This window comes from Staurois parvus, unplaced genomic scaffold, assembly GCF_062004578.1.
Source record: "Staurois parvus isolate SC_StPar_1 unplaced genomic scaffold, SC_StPar_1.0 ptg000199l, whole genome shotgun sequence".
NCBI lineage: Eukaryota > Metazoa > Chordata > Amphibia > Anura > Ranidae > Staurois > Staurois parvus.
Genome location: NW_028317995.1, coordinates 2,432,181 through 2,451,062, shown reverse-complemented (window position 1 = coordinate 2,451,062; position 18,882 = coordinate 2,432,181). Strand labels below are relative to the sequence as shown.

At 43.0% G+C, this 18,882-nt stretch overlaps 2 protein-coding genes across 3 annotated transcripts in view; one reads left to right on the top strand and one right to left on the bottom strand.

Annotated features, from left to right (window-relative positions):
- The window catches only part of ACIN1 (apoptotic chromatin condensation inducer 1), a 204,569-nt gene extending 195,349 nt beyond the window's left edge, over positions 1-9,220 (top strand). For both annotated transcript variants that reach the window (XM_089678204.1, XM_089678203.1), the window contains exon 19: positions 66-9,220. In XM_089678204.1, coding sequence (XP_089534330.1) covers positions 66-344 — 279 coding nt within the window. In that variant the 3' untranslated portion in view covers positions 345-9,220. The remainder of the gene's footprint in view (positions 1-65) is intronic.
- A 499-nt stretch (positions 9,221-9,719) lies between these two features.
- LOC149461514 (uncharacterized) overlaps positions 9,720-18,882 on the bottom strand; it is a 144,097-nt gene continuing 134,934 nt past the window's right edge. Inside the window, exon 8 of the mRNA XM_089678226.1 lies at positions 9,720-10,021. Coding sequence (XP_089534352.1) covers positions 9,928-10,021 — 94 coding nt within the window. The 3' untranslated portion in view covers positions 9,720-9,927. The remainder of the gene's footprint in view (positions 10,022-18,882) is intronic.

The following is an 18,882-nucleotide window of genomic DNA, read 5'->3' as shown; positions in this document are numbered from 1 at the left end:
AAACTATCTGTTTTAAGAGGGCAGTACTGTATTGTGTAGAGCCTTACATTTTCTTGTTTCCACAGGCTTTGAAAAAGGTTGCAGACAGGGCTGAAAGAGCAAAGGAAAGAGAGAAAAGGAGAAAAGAACTTGAAGAGCAAGAGGAAGAAGAGAGAAAAGAGCGGGCTAAAGAGAGGGAGAAAGAAGCAGAAAGAAACAGGGAACGAGCACGAGAGGCAGAGAGAGAGAAAAGGAGAGAGCACAGCCGGGAGCACCCTCGTGAAAGAGAACGTAGGGATCCTAAAAGACATAGTAGAAGTCGCAGCAGGAGTACACCAGTTAGAGATAGGGGAGGGCGACGCTGACCTTCCTTCTGCTGGCCATTCTGCTGCTTTGTACATGTCAAGCCCACTTATTGTTAGACTCATAACTCAGCCCTTCATAAAAGAACCATATATGGAAAAATAGAACTCCGGCAAAGAGCTAGTTTCCTTCTAAAGGAATTCTGCTGGCTTCTCCTTTTGAGACTCCCATCCTCTGGACCTCCCTTTTCTCTGAACTACTCTGAATTCTGTAATTTTAACTCAACACTGTCTGGAGCTAAACCACAGATTCTTTGGCCCACCATTGGACGTTTCTGAACAATTTGTGCAATGAGTACCCTTATGTATCCTTCTGCCTGTCAGCGTGCCAGGGAAAAGGTTACTGTTTTATCCTTTGCCACATGTGGCATCTACCCAATGGTTTTTTTTTTTTCTTTGTGTTCCTTTTAATTTTTTTTTTTTATTATAAATGAAGTGAAATATCAGAAAATAAAATTCTGCATTAGTTTTATATCTTTGTAGTGGTTTAGTCCATTATCCTGTGTAATATATTGTATAATAAGAATTATGATGCACAGTTGGAATCAGTCTGTGTGTTTTTTGTTTTTTTTTGTTGTTTTTTCTTTTATAGATCCTTTGTACCCGCTAAACCTTTTTATATCGGTGTACCTTGGCATCAGTATGGGAAATTTCTGGGACCCCTGTTCATGTTTTTCCATATTTCTTAAGCGATAAAATCAGTTTCTATTGGTAACAGTGAAACTAATTGTGGAACATATATAGGATCCTGATCCATAGTTTATGCACCTAAATTCAATACCTGTGGCTCCCAACCACTGTCTTGTTAGTTTCATGGAGTATGATTCGCTGGATCTGAGCATTATCTGCCTGAACAGCTACTGTTTTATACATCTTTCATAAGCAAGAACCAAAGAGGTTGCCTAATTAGATTTTACTTTACATTGTAACTCAACTGTCAGAAAGGTAGACTACTTTCTCTCTCTCATCTCTTATGTCTTCATTAAGATCGATTCACTGAAGGGTTTGGAAGCTCCTCACTAACCCCTTTCCATTGATATCTGTTCAGTCTACTGTAGACTGTCGTTTGAACAGTTATTAGGAGTTTCACTTGTAGACAGAATGGCTGTGCTAGAACACAAGTTTTTGTTTTGTTTTTTATGTTCTTGAGTATTCTACAATTTCTTTATGTAGCCTATTTCAAAATTTACAAGCGAAACCAGTCCCTGCCAGGCAGCATATTGTGGTGCACAGAAAGGTAATATAGGGCTGGCCACTGAAGAATCTACAGGAAGATTTTCTTTCCCATCTGTTTAAGGTATGCAAGAAGTCATATACTGTCTGGGTTACACCGCCACCTGCAGGAGGATTGGATGTGAAAACCAAAAATCTGTAAGCCAGTCTAGGACAACCCCCTCCTCTACCCAACACTCCTCAATTTATTGCTAGTACAGTGGGACAGTGATTCGCAACCTCAGTCCTCAAAGCCCCCAAGAAGCCATGTTTTGGGAATTTCTCTTTAGATAAATTTGCGGTCATTATTACTAGGTCATTAAAAGTGATTGAACCTCTGTAAGTGAGGAAATCCTGAAAACCTGGCCTGTTGAGGATACTTAAGGGATGAGGTTGGGAGCAACAGCCCTAAGAGGATGGACGATAGCTCTGCTGGGAAAAGTAACCTTTTTTTTTTTTTTTTTTAATCTTCAGTCAAGACTCCTACACAGCTACTTTAACTGGTGTCTATATAGCTGCTATCTGGATCTTCCTTCAGCCTTACAATGGAGTGCCATGCTCAGACCCTACTGGGTGTTGTGGGCTTAGCCTGGCAGTGACCTTTGGGCACTGGTTCCTACTTGCCGCTTTTCAAACCCAGTACTATTAAGTGCTTTTCAGGTTCAGAGCTGGTGGCATTGCCTCAGTGCTTGCCCTGTCTCTGAAGACCCACTTCTAAGTAGGCCAATTGGGCTGTTAACAGGAGCAAATTTTTTGTTTGCACCACTGGGCACAGTTTTGCTGTGGAAAGGGTTAATGCCAAGCGACTGACATCCACTACTGGAAGGAGTGTTGAGCATGCTGTGCGCTCTTTCCTGCCTTTCACTATAGAGGAAGTATCACCCACTGGTGTTTCTGCATTGCAAATAAGACGCATGGAACTATGCTCCATTGCTGCTACCGGTTACAGTGACCTTGGTCACGTCCAGCCTTCAGACCCTCATCAGCTCACTAGCTACCAGTTGCTTGGATTTGTTAGTTGATGAGGCTTTGCTTCATACGTTGTGGTTAGTTGCATATTACTACCATGCAGTTGAAATAGGTATTTCTAGACAACTGGTGACCCCAGTACAAACTTAGTGGTGGGCGTATGTATTCTGTACCCTAAGAAGGCACTGACATCAGAAATCTGGAAATGCTGTAGTTACTGAGTCTACGTCATTTAAGTCCCCTTTGCTCTGTTGGATGCCAAGTCCTCTGCCTTGTTGTCCGAGGCCTCTACTGCAGTCATACAAGACTGTGTGGCCAAATACACCCAATTCCTTACAGATACTGCCCGCAGAGTCTCTAAGTGTGCTCCCACACTTTGCCTTGCAGAATCTAATCACCATATGGCCCTAGAAGTGCCCAGGCCCACTGGTCGCTGTGACCATTTGAGTCCCTACAGTCATCTTCTGTTTTTGAAACACTGCAGTTTTCTGCCATTACCGTATTAGAGACCATTTTGGCACTTATTGATGTTGACTACTTTGCATATGGAGAATTGGGCTGCTTTCTTGTGTCTTGGGTCATTGGGGTCTATATGGTTGCAAAGAGCTTTCCACTATAACCCACTATTTCTGCATAAGCAATTCTAAGAGTCCTGGACTCCCAAAGCATGTGCTGGGTCTGTTCCCTTTTGAGAGCTGGGAATGTGTGTAAATTTGACAAGCTGTCATATGAAAGTGATCCAACCCTGTCTGGTGGCTTGATGACGAGAACCTGCCACAATGCATTGTATTGCATAAGAGACGTTTGGTCCCCATGTGACAAAATTCTAGTGTATAAAAAAAAAAAAAAACACCCAAACACTTAAACCCCAGGGCAGAGGTTATTCTGGCCTGGCTTACAGATTTTTCCTAGAGTAAAAACCACCTGCAGGTGGCATTATAACCTGCCAGTATGAAGTCCCTTTGTGGACTTCAAGGAAAGTATTTTATAGTAAGTACAAATACTATTTTTATACTTGTAAAATTATTTTCTTGGATTTCATTGAGGGGTGCGAAGTCATTAACTGTTGAAGACATACAGAAGCTTCGGCCACTGCTGAAAAAAATAAATTGTAGGCCAGCCCAGGTTAGCCTTTTTTACTATCGGCATGCCTCAGTTTGTTACGCGGTACTAAGATCATCTTCATAACACAGATATGGTGAGTAAAAATGCTTCTCATTCATTGAGTGACATTGGAAGTAATTAACTGTTGGAATGTCCCAAAGCAAACTACAAACAGACAAACAAAAACTGGGGCCTGCCTGCGCTCATTGAGCTGCCTGATGTACCTTATGCCCAAAACTGGCATGTCACTGGATCAGATGAGGCTTAACAGTCCACCTGTTGTAACTTGGAAAATGTGTTAACAGAAGACCAGGTGTCAGCCTAGCAAATCTGAAAGCCAATATCCTTAAGCCGGAGCCCCTCCTTTCCTTGTGACTATAAGTCATGAATAACAGTCTGAGGCACTGAGAAATGGTAGAATGAGGTGCCAGTTCACCTTTATGGGGACTATCCAGAATGCATCAGCTTTTCTGAAGGAAGCACAGTGGCTGAAAGCTTAACTCTCACAGCCCCAACTACAGTACATCCAAACAATGAAGACAAATCTGATGAGCTGGACAGAGATGAAAGAATAATATCCTGGTTGAGGTGAAAGGTTGGCATTGTCTTGTCTAGGAAAGATGTGGCGGACTTTACCACCTTGTCTTAGTGCAAGACGAGAAAGGGTTCTTTCCAAGTTAAGGCCACCAGCTCAGACACTTGCTTTAAGTGATTGCTATGAGAAACACTTTATGGATAAGTGGAGAGAGAAGCATCCCTGATAGCTTCATAGAGAGATTTTTGAAGTATTAAAAGAACAAAATCTAGGTCTCATGGAGTCACAGAATGCTAGTCCAGCCCTGGCTGTAAAGGAAGGATTCATTCCAGAGCATTTCCTGAGGTGAAACCTCGTACCGTGCTAAGTATACCTTTCCACATACTGTGATAGACTGTACAAGCTTCTTGCTTTACATATCATGGGAATGACTGATTCAGAGATTCCCCTTTCCCTCAGAACCTGGGCTTCAACAGCCATGCCAGTAAAGTCAGTGAACATGAAGCAAGATGACAAATCATTCCTTGAGAGAAAAGATCGACTGTCTGGAAAAGCTCTCATCACTCTACCAGGAGTCTTGGCCAATCCAGAGCTATGAAAATCAATGCCTCCTATCTCAATCTTGATAAACCAGGAAGGAGTTCCACAAGAAGACAGGTGTGGATCAGGGTGTATTATCTACTGTCTCTGTTAATATCTCCCTGGACCTGGAGACAAACTAAACCAGTTTATGGGCTGAACCTGGAGATAAGGAGGTCCACATCTAGTGTCCCCCACCTGTGACATAACTGCTAGAACACCTCCAGTTGTAGGGACAACTCCACTGGATACAGATATTGTTGGCTGAATAAGTGGGATGTGAAGCTATGGCCAGGACAGCAGCTACCCTATCTCCCATGCCATGGGTTTCTGGTTCCTCCATGATGGTTTACCTATGCCACGACCATGGTGTTGTCAGACGACATCCAGATCAGATGGCATCCTTCAGCATCCAAGTTTCCTGCACCGACAGAATACCCGGGACTTCTCCCAAGCCTGACTAGCTATCATCCTGTGTGGGGAACTTCCAAAAGCCAGGAAGGAAGGACTTCCACTTCTCCAGTGCCAGATTCGTGATCCACCAGACCAGGAACAGCTAGGTGCTCCATGTCAGACTGGACTGATGTCCCACAACACCAGAATGTTCTGTTGTAGGGTCTAAAGTGGAACTGGGAAAATGGGACTGCCTCAAATGAGGCCACCATCAGCACCAGCTCTCTCATGAAAAAGTGAACAATCACTGACTCCTGGACTTAAAGTGTATGAGTCTGGGAGGAGAAGAAATTTTTCTTGGCTAAGAACAAGTCTTTCTTGATCTGTGTATAGAACTGGACCAAAACATTCTAAGAGGTGTCTCTGTTCTAGTTTCTGATGGTCCAAATCTCTACAACATCTGAACCGCCAGAATTATGTTGTCTGCTCGAACTGGTGTGGACTTTACCTTCAGCAGAAGGTTGTCTAGGCATCCCAGAACTGGAATACCCAGAGTGCAAAAAAGCTAGTATTGGAGCCAGCACCTGTGCTGGACACCAGAGGTTAAGAAGATAGGCCAAATGGTGGCAAGGCCACAAATTGAAGTAAAGCAGAGAAGTCATTTGTGCATTTGAAAAATGGTTACAGTTTTCTGTGTCCTTGGATGTCCACAGAGGATAGAAAGTTTCCATGGTGAAGGGAGACTATGGCAGATCTGGTGGGTTACATGTGGAATTTCTGGGCTAAAATGAAAATATTTAGGGCCTTCAGATCCGGACTGGGACGAATGCCCCTTTTCATTTTGGAACTGTGAACATGTAAATGTCTCTTGACCATGCGAAGCAAGGTTCTACAGTCCCAACATTTTGAGCCCAAAAGTTCTCGTGTGAACTGACTGGCCAATCTTGCCAAAGATTAGATTGGAAAACAGCAACCTTGTCTACACTGTAGCTCAGAGCTACAGCCAGTTGTTGCAAACATTTTATGACCAAGGGATCAATGACAATAGTAATTCACTTCTTTCTGATCGTGTAAGACCAGTCAGTGTCTGACAAATCAAGGACACAGCTACAACAGCGTACATAGCTGGGCCTGCCAGTGAGGACAAGATTTTGTTGAGGGCCTCCAGTTGTCTGTCCGTGAAGTACCCAAAGATAAATGCATATTCCACCAGAATGGTGGTCCCTGCAAGACAGGACACTGCCAAATCCACAGAGGAAGCTGACCCCTTTTTAGCAAATGCCTCCTCAGATGGCTACAGGGCTAACAAAAATTTGGAAGCAACAGACATCCTGCTTGGATGATTCCACTCTCCATAAATCGGTGCTGGGAACAGCAGATGCACCAAGGTTTTAGCAGTCTTAGAAGTCCCAAAAGATGGAGCAGTGCTGGTAGAAACAGGCTGATCCTCTAGCTTAAACGTGGTGTATATCACATCAATGAAAGCCGAAACGTATTTGTGTAGCAGTAATGGCAGAAGACTGGTTTCTTAAAAGCAGTATTGCCTGGCAAGGACTGGAGAGACTAGACAATAGAGTCTCAGCAGTTGATGGCTCAGATGCAGCTTCTAAAGCTGTAGGCAGCATTGGAGGCATTTTGTGGATTGTGAGCTGAGGGCACTCGGTACAGCAGGACTGTCTCTCCCTGTCTATAATGTAGTAGTAGGACAACTTAGTTTTGTATGAGGCAAGACCCCAGGTACTCCCAGAACCCAACTTCTAGTAGGTGTAGGGTCAGACAGCCGGAAGTGATGAATCACTGTAGGTAGGCAGCAGGAACGAAATGAGAATTGAGGTTCCACGTGGCTTTTATGAAGCAGGAGCAGCAACGGGGAGTGCGTGACTCTCCCCCCCCCTCAGATTATGTCAGCACTTAGTCCCTCAGCACTGGGCCTGGAAATCGCTGTGCAGCTTTTTACCAGAAGAAGGTCTGGAAATAGCAGAACCCACTACCCAAAAGTAACTTTCTAGGTAACCATGCAATGTCTACCTCAGCTGATTCCAGGCACAGGACTCTTTAGCAACACTGGGGTAAGGCCAGTTCATATAGCTGCATAGTAAAGTCTAATCTCCATAAGTAAATGTTTGGAAAAAAAAGTACTAGTAAAAATTGTATGGCATTTACCGGCAAAACTCATTCGTCGAGAAGTCGTGCATTCTCCTATGACACTACGAAAAAAACTGAGGCATGTTGGATATCCTGGTCTGGCCTACAATTCTTGGTTTGCCTGTGTCCAGTCCTGTAGGAGGCAGTATAAGCGTTAGTGACTTCCTGTTTCCTTCAAAAGGCGAGGATAAAAATTGCCTTACCTTAGTAGCTGGAATATTAGAGGCTACACATGCAGTGTTTCCAAGCCAGTAGTGTATGTTGTTCAGAGAGGGTATACCTGACAGGTTCAAGGGCTGTTTCTGCTTGTTCTTGTTTTTCAAGTCTTTTATTTTATACAAATTTAAATCAGCATTTTTAGCTGTTAATAAGGGGTGTTTCAAAAACATTTTTACACTGGGTGTACAGGCATTAAGTTCACACACATCAAAAGCAACAGGAGAAAAGATGATCCACAACAGGTGGCATTTGCAAACACTGTCTCAAAGGGGTTCATAGTTTAACAAAGTTCAAAAACACATAATGTACATTAAATTATATTTGTAGAAATTGTTTATGGAAATAATGCCATTTCAGTTGTCTGCTTAGAGTGCCTTGGCGAATCATAAATGCAGCAACCTTTAAAGCATAGAATGATGTTGTATAAAATGTAATGCCATACTGTAACACAGAGGACACTGTTGTAATTGTAACACATACACTTATGCTGTGCTGTTATTTGATTGGCTCACTTTTTATTGTTAAAGCAAACCAGTCAGAATCCTGACCAGTGTGCCTTGTACTTGAGTGAAGTCCCCAGGTCAACCTGCCTGGGAATGGGAGTAGAGGAATAAGGTGTCATACTTGCCTTATTCCTTGCTATGGCAGACTTCCTCCATGGGTCCCCCGAAGCCTCTTCTCCAAGATGTTCAGGGGACAGTTGCACATTGACGATATCAAGTACAATGCAGGTCAAAAAGTATTGTATTGTACACCAGGGCCCACCCACAACCCAGAGTGCTGAAGTGAAGAGCATCGGGTGAGGGATAAGGTATTGCGCCTTATTCCTCTACCCCTTGAACTTCATGAGCATTTAACAACTGCAGTGTAAGGGGCTCTGCAGGATGTTCTGTTTTTATCCTGGAGTTCTACTTCAGGTCTGGGGTGCAGTTAGGCAAATAAAGCTGACTTTAGAAGAATTCAAATTTAGCTTTCCTAGCTTTGGAGATAAATGCATTTAGTGTCAGTCACCTAATTGCAAAAAAACAAAAAATGGCCACTGCCCCAGTCTATAACTGGCCTTCACAGCAAGGAGAACATGGAAGGGCGACGCATGTCAACAAAAATGAAAAATTCCCAGCTCTAACTTGCCAGACAGCCTGAAAACAAACCTAATTAATATAACCGTATGCTTTAAAAGCAGGGGTTTCGTTAGCACACATTTGCAAATAAATGCGTAAGCTGCAGAGCCTCTTCATGGCACCCCAGTATTCTGTAGTTCCCAACTCTCCAATTTTAAGAGCCCCCATAGTAGAGGCACATGTATTTAATGGATAAACCAAGGGCAGATAGACCTGAGGGAGCCCACCCCTCCTTAAAGGTTCAGGAGTGCACTGGGCACCCAGCATGTAGCACCTAATTGCCCAGAATCATAACGTTGACTCTCCTGTGTACTTTTTATACATGTGACTAGAATGTTACAGCACCTTTCTGCAGAGGGACTGGGTTGCACCTTTGCACACTGGGCACTTGTGTACTTTACAAGTTAAGAAGATTCTGACTGGTTCTCTTTAAACCGAGTAAAGTTTTCTGACAGATATGTAAATACAACTCTTTGTAAACCTGATGTATATAAAGCTTTCATTCCGTAATAAAAGGTAGGTGAAAAATGGCACTCTCAAGCTTTGCCATCTGTTTGTAAAGTCATGTAAACATGCAATAAATACTCTTGCTTCTACCTTTATATTGCATATTGTTAGATATGTCCTAAATGTCCACAAAGAGGTGTGTGTGCTTTTAATTCAAAGAGATACTAAACCCAGGACCCTACATTCACTATATCTGGTCATACAGAGAACATGGAAATGCAATTATTTTAGTAAATATAAACTACTAAATACCTTTTCTCATCAGTAGTTAGAGCAGTCTTGTGACTTCAGCAGAACACTGGTTAAAGCTTGTAGGAGGAGTTTTCTTTAGGTGGATGGAAATCCCCTGACCTCTGTCTGGACAGTGCTGATTGGCCCTGTGCTGATCACATGCACTTTCCCAAGAAAAAAAAAAAAAAAAACTCTTGCAATACACAACAAACTGAGCATGTGCATGCTACTGCAGATCCAGTTTGTATCAGTTGGTCAATTAAACAAGAGGAGGGGCAGAGAAGAAAGGATCAAACTTCCTTTTACACAATGCAGAGGATTAACCCCTTAGATTCCATAGTGAGTATAACAAGCATGCTGTACTGCATATACAGACTGATTTTACTGTTGTGGGTTTAGTAACACTTTAAAGCAAAGCTCTCTGAAAAGCCCAGCACAATGCAGAAAGCCACACAGCCATGCATGTGCAACAAAGGTGTGATGGGTTTTTTTTCTCTTGTAGCTTGCCCTTTATAGGCAGTAATAATGTCCAGTAGGTGTTAGGAATATAGCTGGATACAGTAGTGTTCAGTTATTGTAGTCTTTTCCTCTTCACTGGATATTCTTTGCTGATATCCACCTGGTTCAGATATTCAGCTGCCCATTGTTTTGTTTCAACTGGGACCCTGTACATGGAAAGAAAAAATAAAACTTTACCTTAATTGTTCAGTACAGGACACAGGCACCTTATTCATACACTGGGGTTGATTTACTAAAGACAAAAAGACTGGGCACTTTGCAAGTGCAGTTGCACTCATTTTCCCCAGGGCCTAGTAGTGAAGCTCTGCTGATTTCTATCATCCAATAATATGTAAGCAAAAATGTTTTTTTTTTCTCTGGACCTGATAGGGTATTCTTTACAAAGTAAAGATTCACCACATTCACTAAACTCTGGGAAATGAGTGCAACTGCACTTCAAAAGTGCACAGTCTATTTGCCTTTAGTAAATTGACTCCCATGAGTTATAGGCTCGTACCTTTAGGTGATTGGACACCTGCAAGCTTTTGAGGACATGCCTCCCCTATAACTCTAGCCCACTCCATGAGTCCTCCGTTTTGTGCTACTGTCTGTAAGTGCTGGACCACCTCCTCTTCCTGGAGAAATAAGCTAGTTTATTATTTTTCTTTATTATTCTCTTAACCACTTCCCGACCGGCCGTTGTATATAAACGGCCGGACGGTGGCAGTGCAGGGTCGGGTGGCCCTTTATAAACGGCCTCCCCGCTCTCTGCTTGTGCGTGCTCCCTGGGAGCGCGCAGCACCGCAATCCGGTGCCCGCTGTGTCCTCTGGACACCGTGAAACACCGATCGTCGGACGGGACTTCTGTACGAGGTCCCGATCATGTGATCACTGATTGGCCAATCGGTGATCACATGCAAAGTAGTAAGCAAGATGTCACTTGTGACATCATTGCTTACTACGTGTGAAATCTGTGAATGATCACAGAGGTTACATGGTACAAGGCTATGCACAACAGCCTTGTACCATGTGACAAGCTGTGACCAATCACAGCTCACTCAGTACTTCCCAATGACTGCAAGAATGCAGACAGAAAGAGAAATGATTGCTTTTACATCCTATATGGGTGTAAAAGCAATCAGTGTAAAAAAAAAAAAATCTTCATCACCCCCCACAAGTAGTACAGTGTCACCATGGTGACACTGTACTGCTAGGGTGACAGTATGTAAAATAAAAAATAATATAAAAATGTAAAAAAAGTTTAAAATTATAATTTTTGGTTATAAACTAATTTGGATTTTTTTTTTTTTACTAAAAAGAGAATAAATTTTGGCCAAGATTTATGATGAAATATTATTTATTTGCAAAATTTTATTTAAAAAAAAAAACGTTTTTTTTCAAAATTTTTGGACTTTTTCATTTACATAGCAAAAAAAAAATCCCAGCGGTGATTAAATACCACCAAAATAAAGCTTTATCTGTCTCAAAAAAATGGTAAAAAATTCATTTGGGTACAGTGTTGCATGACCGTGCAATTGTCATTCAAAGTGTGATAGCGCTGAAAGCTGAAAATTGCCCTGGTCAGGAAGGGGGTAAAAGTGTCCGGTCTGGAAGTGGTTAAGAAGTTAAAGTGATTGTAAAGGCTCAGTTTTTCCTTTTTTAAAAATAACAAACATGTCATACTTACCTGCTCTGTGCAATGGTTTTGCACAGAGCAGTCCCGATCCCCCTCTTGGTTACCCCGCTGGCACTCCTGGCTCCATAAGACACACAAAGCATGTTTATGCCTCAAGCCCCTGCTTCCGCTTCACTGGCTGTGATTGACAGCAGTGGGAGCCAATGAAGAGAGAGAGACCCAGGAGAGCTGCTTCTCTCATGCACATCACTATTTCTAGATTGGGTTCAGGTAAGTATTAGGGGAGGGGGCTGAGGAGGAAGCTGAACATTGAAGGCTTTTTACCTTCATGCATAGAATACATGAAGGTAAAAAAAATCCTTCAGCCTTTAGAACCACTTTAACTTCACTGGCTTCTAATGCCTACACAGAAGCAGTGTTTTCAGATTGGTGCAATCTTGGGAGCTGTACCTGGACTTCATGCTGTAGGGACAGCCTGTAATGTTGCTTCAGGCACTGAATCCTGTGTGAGGCTTTCACCTTGGCATTTGGTGCAATGTGTTGAGTTAGCCACAGGGTGCTATATAGGTCCAGGGCCATGGTTTTTCGATATGGAACCCAGGCGGACCCCTTCAGGGGTATGCCCACTGTGACAGGCAAAGTCTGGACTTTATATACAGTGCAGTGCCATGGACAGGTAAGACAGGGTCACCTTGTATCTCTGACCATTAGTGTGTATAATGGGGCTATGTTTGGAATGTATTCACTACACAATGTGAACTTTTCAAATTTGGCACTAAAATTCAGCCAATCAAAGCTCAGTCTCAGGTGGATGAGAAGGTGTTGCATCACACCACTGGTCGCACAGTTTAACACCAATTTTGCCTAAAGCCCATATAGGGTACTCGGGTGCTTCCTCCCACCCTTTCACAAGGATCCGTTGCCGTTTGCACCTGGGTTACTGCGTAATCCTACCAGACAGTCTTTCTCAAACTCTACTCCATGAGTACCCCACAGAGGAATACTCTCGCTTGTAGCTATGGCAGAGACCGGGCAAAAGGCACAACATGCAGCCTCAGAGTGATGGTGCATCCCTTGCACCCGTCAGGAACTAGTCTTAACACTGTTCTCCACATCCGTTTCTAGCTCTGTTTCAGGCACGCATCAAGCAGCTTGACAAAAGCAGAATTGTATGCATCTATGTCAATTTTTCAGACAGATTATGGCCTTAATGCAGCCATCTGTATCCAAAGCTCAAAAACACCTTGCCAATTCTTTCACCCCCCTTTTTTCAACCAATGTTGGACCTTGATGTACTGGTCACAGAGGATGCTGAATCAGATGGAAATGAGGAGGATGTTGAGGCAGTGCTGGAGGAAGCTGTAGAAGTTTTTCTATCCCCCTTGGTTTTCAGGATTGTGTGATTGCAGAGCATTTACAACAACTTCTCTCTGCTCCTCTCTATTGTATAGATGCCCTGGAACATGTCAAAACACAAATATCCAGAATAGCTCTAATTTCTGTTCATATGCACAGAATCCTCTGGCTAAAAGCTTGGAAAGCAGAATCTGCTTGTAAGAGGTGCCTCACATGTAGGTGCCAAGACTCTTCTCCTTAAGGGTTCCTAGCTCCTCAAAATGAGGAGCTTGGCCCAAAAAGATCACTAAGCCCTAGAGTTTGAAAACTGCTGCCTAACATTTCTTTCAAATTATCCAAAAACTGCTCAAGGACAATTAGATTTGCAGAATGTCCTACACCACCTCTTATCCCAGGGAGTTGTTGTGCCAGTGTCACCACAAGACGCATTCAAAGTATTCTACCCAAATCTGTTCAGAGTAACCAAGCCCAAAAAAAGGGGTATTCATCATATTCTGGACCTAAAATACGTCCACGAAGTTTGCATGGAATCCGCAAGGTCAGTAATTGCCTCTCTGAGACAAGGAGACTATGTTGCTTCTGTAGACATCCAAGATGCCTGTCTGCATTTTCCTAGTTACCCACCTCAACAATGTCTACGCTTTGCAGTGGCAGACAACCACTTACAGTTTGTCACACTGCTCTTTGGCCGGTCCCCTGCTCCCAGGGTGTTCACAAAGGTCTTAACACCCTTGCTCAGGACATCCAAGTCATAAGCTATCTTTTTGACCTTCTGGAGGATTCATTTTGCAGCTCAGAGAAAATGTCCACAAGACAATTCAGTTGCTACAGGCTTTTGGCTGGGTGACCAATTTCAACCATGCTGCTCTTTTGCCTTCCCTTTGCTTGGAATACTTTTGTCTGATCCTGGACGCATCCAAAGCAAAGGTCTTTTTTCAAAAAAAGAAAATGCTCGACAAATGCAATCCAAGAGAAATCCTCCATTAGATTCACCTTGAGAGTTCAATGCCTAATAATTGCCTTTTTTAAGGCAGTAGCTTTCACCCAATTCAGTTCACAAACTTTTCTCTTAATTGTACAGTACAGGACATAGGCAACTTATTCATACACCATGGATTGTAGGCTTGCACCTTATTGTTATTGAACACTAGGAAGCTTTTGAAGACACGTTTCCTTGGGGTGCTTCCACTTAAACCCAACCCTACAGTGTGAGTCCTGTTTTGTGCTAGTGTCTGTAGGTGATGGACCTATTCTCATTGCCAGAGAGGCAATACTTTGTTATTTTCTTTTTTTCTGATTCTTTAATAAACCTCACTGCCTACAGAAGCTGTGTTTCTGGATCGGTACAACCATGGGAATCGTACCCAGACCCTACGCTGATGGCTTGTAATGTTGCTTTGGGCACTGGATCCTGTGTGAGGAATTCACCTTGGCACTTGGTGCAGTGCATTTATTGAACCGTAGGGTGCTATGCAGGTCCAGGCCTGTGGCCCATAACAATGGAACGCAGTCCCTGCAGACCCCTTTGGGGGTATACCCACAATGACCCACTTCCTACAGAAGTCAATTCACCCTGAATCCGCACACTGGCTGCACCGGACATACACTATATTGCCAAAAGTACTGGGACACCCCTCCAAATCATTGGATTCTGGTGTTCCAATTACCTCACTGACCACAGGTGTATAATATCAAGCACCTAGGCATACAGACAACTTCTACAAACATTTGCAAAAGAAGGGGATGCTCTCAGGAGCTCAGTGCATTCAAGTGTGGTACTGTGATAGGTTGCCACCTGTGCAATAAGTCCATCCGTGACATTTCCTGGCTACTAAATATTCCACGGTCAACTGTTAATGGTATTATAACAAAGTGGAAGCAACTGGGAACAACAGCTACTCAGCCACGAAGTGGTAGGCCACGTAAAATGACAGAGTGGGGTCAGCGCATGCTGAAGCGCACAGTGCACAGAAGTCACCAACTGTCTTCAGAGTCAATAGCTAAAGACCTCTAAACTTTGTGTGGCCTTCAGATTAGCACAACAACAGTGCGTAGAGAGCTTCATGGAATGGGTTTCCATGGCCGAGCAGCTGCATCCAAGCCTTACATCATCAAGTGTGCAATGCAAAATGTCAGATGCAGTGGTATAAAGCACGCCGCCACTAGACTCTAGAGCAGTGGAGACGTGTTCTCTGGAGTGACGAATCACGCTTCTCTGTCTGGCAATCTGATGGACGTGTCTGGGTTTGGCAGTTGCCAGGTGAACGGTACTTGCCTGACTGCATTGTGCCAAGTGTAAAGTTTGATGGAGGGGGGATTATGGTTTTGGGTTGTTTTTCAGGGGTTTGACTTGGCCCCTTAGTTCCAGTGAACTCTTAAGACGTTCGCATACCAAGACAATTTGGACAATTTAATTTTCCCAACTTTGTGGGAACAGTTTGGGGATGGCTCCTTCCTGTTCCAACATGACTGCGCACCAGTGCACAAAGCAAGGTCCATAAAGATATGGACGAGCGAGTTTGGGGTGGAGGAACCTCATTGGCCTGCACAGAGATCTGACCTCAACCTGATAGAACACCTTTGGGATGAATTAGAGCGGAGACTGCGAGCCAGGCCTTCTCGTCCGACATCAGTGCCTGACCTCACAAATGTGCTTCTGGAAGAATGGTCAAACATTCCTAAACCTTATAGCTGCAAAGGCTGGGCCAACTCAGTATTGAACCCTACTGGGATGCCATTAAAGTTCATGTATGTGTTAAGACAGGCATCCCAATACTTTTGACAATATACTGTATGTGAATGGGCACAATAGAAAGTAATGTTCTTTCACATGTCATGCGATTTAGATGCATTTCAGAATGCATCCAATACACATGTGTGAATCAGCTCTCCAAATCATGTCCAGTCATTTTAATTTTAACACAGGTAGACTCTAGTGAAGGTGTAGAAATCTTTCAGCAACGATCAAGAGAAATGGGACCGAGTTAACAGCTTGCCCCACTGCTCTATAGTAGAACTAATGCTACAGGGCGGCAGGGCTGTGCAAAATCACGTGCAGTGGATATAAAAAGTCTACACACCCCTATTAAAATGTCAGGTTTCTGTGATGTAAAAAAATGAGACAAAGATAACTAGTTTCAGAACTTTTTCCACCTTTAATGTGATCTATAAACTGTATAACTCAATTGAAAAACAAACATATCTTTTAGGGGGGGAAGTAAACATAAAAAAACTAAAATAATGTAGTTGCATAAGTGTGCACACCCTCTTATAATTGAGGATGTAGCTGTGCTCAGAATTAAGCAATCACATTCAAAATCATGTTAAATGGGAGTCAGTAAAGAAAACTGGGCTGGGAGGCTGCCAAGAGGCCTACAGCAACATTAAAGGAGCTGCAGGAATATCTGGCAAGTGCTGGCTGTGTGGTACATGTGACAACAATCTCCCGTATTCTTCATATGTCTGGGCTATGGGGTAGAATGGCAAGACGGAAGCCTTTTCTGACGAAGATAAACATCCAAGCCTGGCTACATTTTGCAAAAAACACATCTGAAGTCTCCCAAAAGCATGTGGGATAATGTGCTATGGTCTGATGAAACCAAGGTTGAACTTTTTGGCCATAATTCCAAAAGATATGTTTGACACAAAAAAACAACACTGCACATCACCAAAAGAACACGAATACCCACAGTGAAGCATGGTGGTGGCAGCATCATGCTTTGGGGTTGTTTTTCTTCAGCTGGAACTGGGGCCTTAGTCAAGGTAGAGGGAATTATGAACAGTTCCAAATACCAGTCAATATTGGCACAAAACCTTCAGGCTTCTGCTAGAAAGCTGAACATGAAGTGGAAGCTCATCTTTTAGCATGACAACGGCCCAAAGCATACATCCAAATCAACAAAGGAATGGCTTCACCAGAAGAAGATTAAAGTTTTGGAATGGCCCGGACAGAGAAAATCTGTGGAGTGAGCTGAAGAGGGCTGTGCACAGGAGATGCCCTCGCAATCTTGACAGATTTGGAGTGTTTTTGCAAGGAAGAGTGAGCAAATATTGCTAAGTCAAGATGTGCCATGCTGATAGACTCATACCCAAAAAAGACTGAGTGCTGGAATAAAATCAAAAGGTGCTTCAACAAAGTATTAATTTAAGGGTGTGCACAGTTGCAACCATATTATGCAACCATATTATTTTAGTTTTTTTATTTTTAGTTCCCTAAAATATTTCAATTTGTTTTTCAACTGAGTTGTATAGTTCATAGGTTTCATTAAAGATGGAAAAGGTTCTAAAATGATTTATCTTTGTCTAATTTGTTTACATCACAGAAACCTGACATTTTAACAGGGGTGTGTAGACTTTTTATAGCCACTGTATACGTGACTTGCATTTCCGGGTTGGGGGGGGCGCACGCCATTGGTGGCTACAGATGGCAATCACCGAGTCCTGGCTAGAGATTCCGTGCTGCCACCCAGTGATCATCGAGTAAAACTGACAGGGGAGAGACTAGAGAAACAGACTGCAGCATTTTTCCTTAGTAAAACACACACCGCACACAGTTAACCCTTTGATCACCCCAGATGTTGACCCCTTCCTTCCCAGTGTCATTAGTACAGTGTCAGTGTTTTTTTTATTTATTAGCACTTATCACTGTATTAGTGTCATTGGGATGTCTGTCATTGTTGTGGTGGAGAATCCACTTGTCAGTTCAGAGTTCCAGTCTTTTCCTCCTAATAGATTCCTGTAACCTTTTCAGAATTTCCAAATAACAAAGTTGGTTGACCATTGTACCATGTTCTATGAACTCTTAGTGAATATCCCTTTTTGATGAAAAACCACACCAGCATGGTTTTGAACTGAGAATGAGACATGCATGCCTCCTTTAGGTAAGGTGAATTGTTTGTTTTCCACTACATGCTATAGCTTTTTGTTTCTGGATTATACTGGAAACACCATGTTTCATCTCCGGTAATATCCATATCAAATACCTCTGCATTCTTCAAAAGATCAGCTAAATTTGAAGATAATGTTCTTTCTGATTGTCTGTCAAGATTTGAAGCACCATCCTTACGGAAATCTTTCTCAATACCAAATCCTCCATTAGAATATGCCACACTGTTTCCTGTTCATGTTCAATTCTTCTGCCATTATTCACACTTTTGCAAATTTTCACACAAAATTTGATGTTAACCCACTGCTCCAGAGTCCTGTTACTCACTTTCCACCAACAGCACAATGCACATACGTGTTATTTCTTCTACTACTCCTTAAGGCCTGAGTCAACTGGTCTGGGACTCAGGTAAGTACAAGTTAGAACACGTTACTGCCACGTCAGTCATTCTGTTCCTAATCTCCACCACACCAGTTAGAATGTTCCTGATCACTGACATGCCAGTTACTGTATCCCTGATCACCACCATACCAGTCAAATTATCCCTAATCACCATCACACCACTCACAGTGTCCCAGGTCACTGCCACACCTGTGCCATTGTCACCAGACCAGTGTATGCCATCAACAGTGTTCCTGATCACCTCTACACCAATACAGTGTTGACTGTCTACTGCCTATACTAACCCTGGCCTGTTTATTGCCCATGTTTCTGCCTACTGCCTGGACCAATCCTTTGCCTGTTTGCTGACCATGTGCCTGCGCTTCAACTAACCCATTTGTACATCTCACTGAGTACATTCCTGCAAGACAGTAGTCCCAGCCATCCTCTGAGGACAACTCCTGGATTCACAGGAACTCTTTTGTTCTTCCTTTCTTCAGCCTCCTGTACTTCCTGGACAGTGAACATGGCATTCCTGGGGGCAGCCGTGTAGCAGCTTGCTTGGCTTGTAGGAACTGGGACTGCTATAGGTGATACTACACTAAGCTTTACAGAAGCTACCATTACAGTACATTGGTTTGATACATTTGGTTGATTTCTGTGATACATAAGATACAATGTCTGGTACATAATCGGTACAGATACTGAAAGTCACACATTGAAATTGCCATACTCAGGAGTAGTATAATGTGTGAATAATATCTTATTAA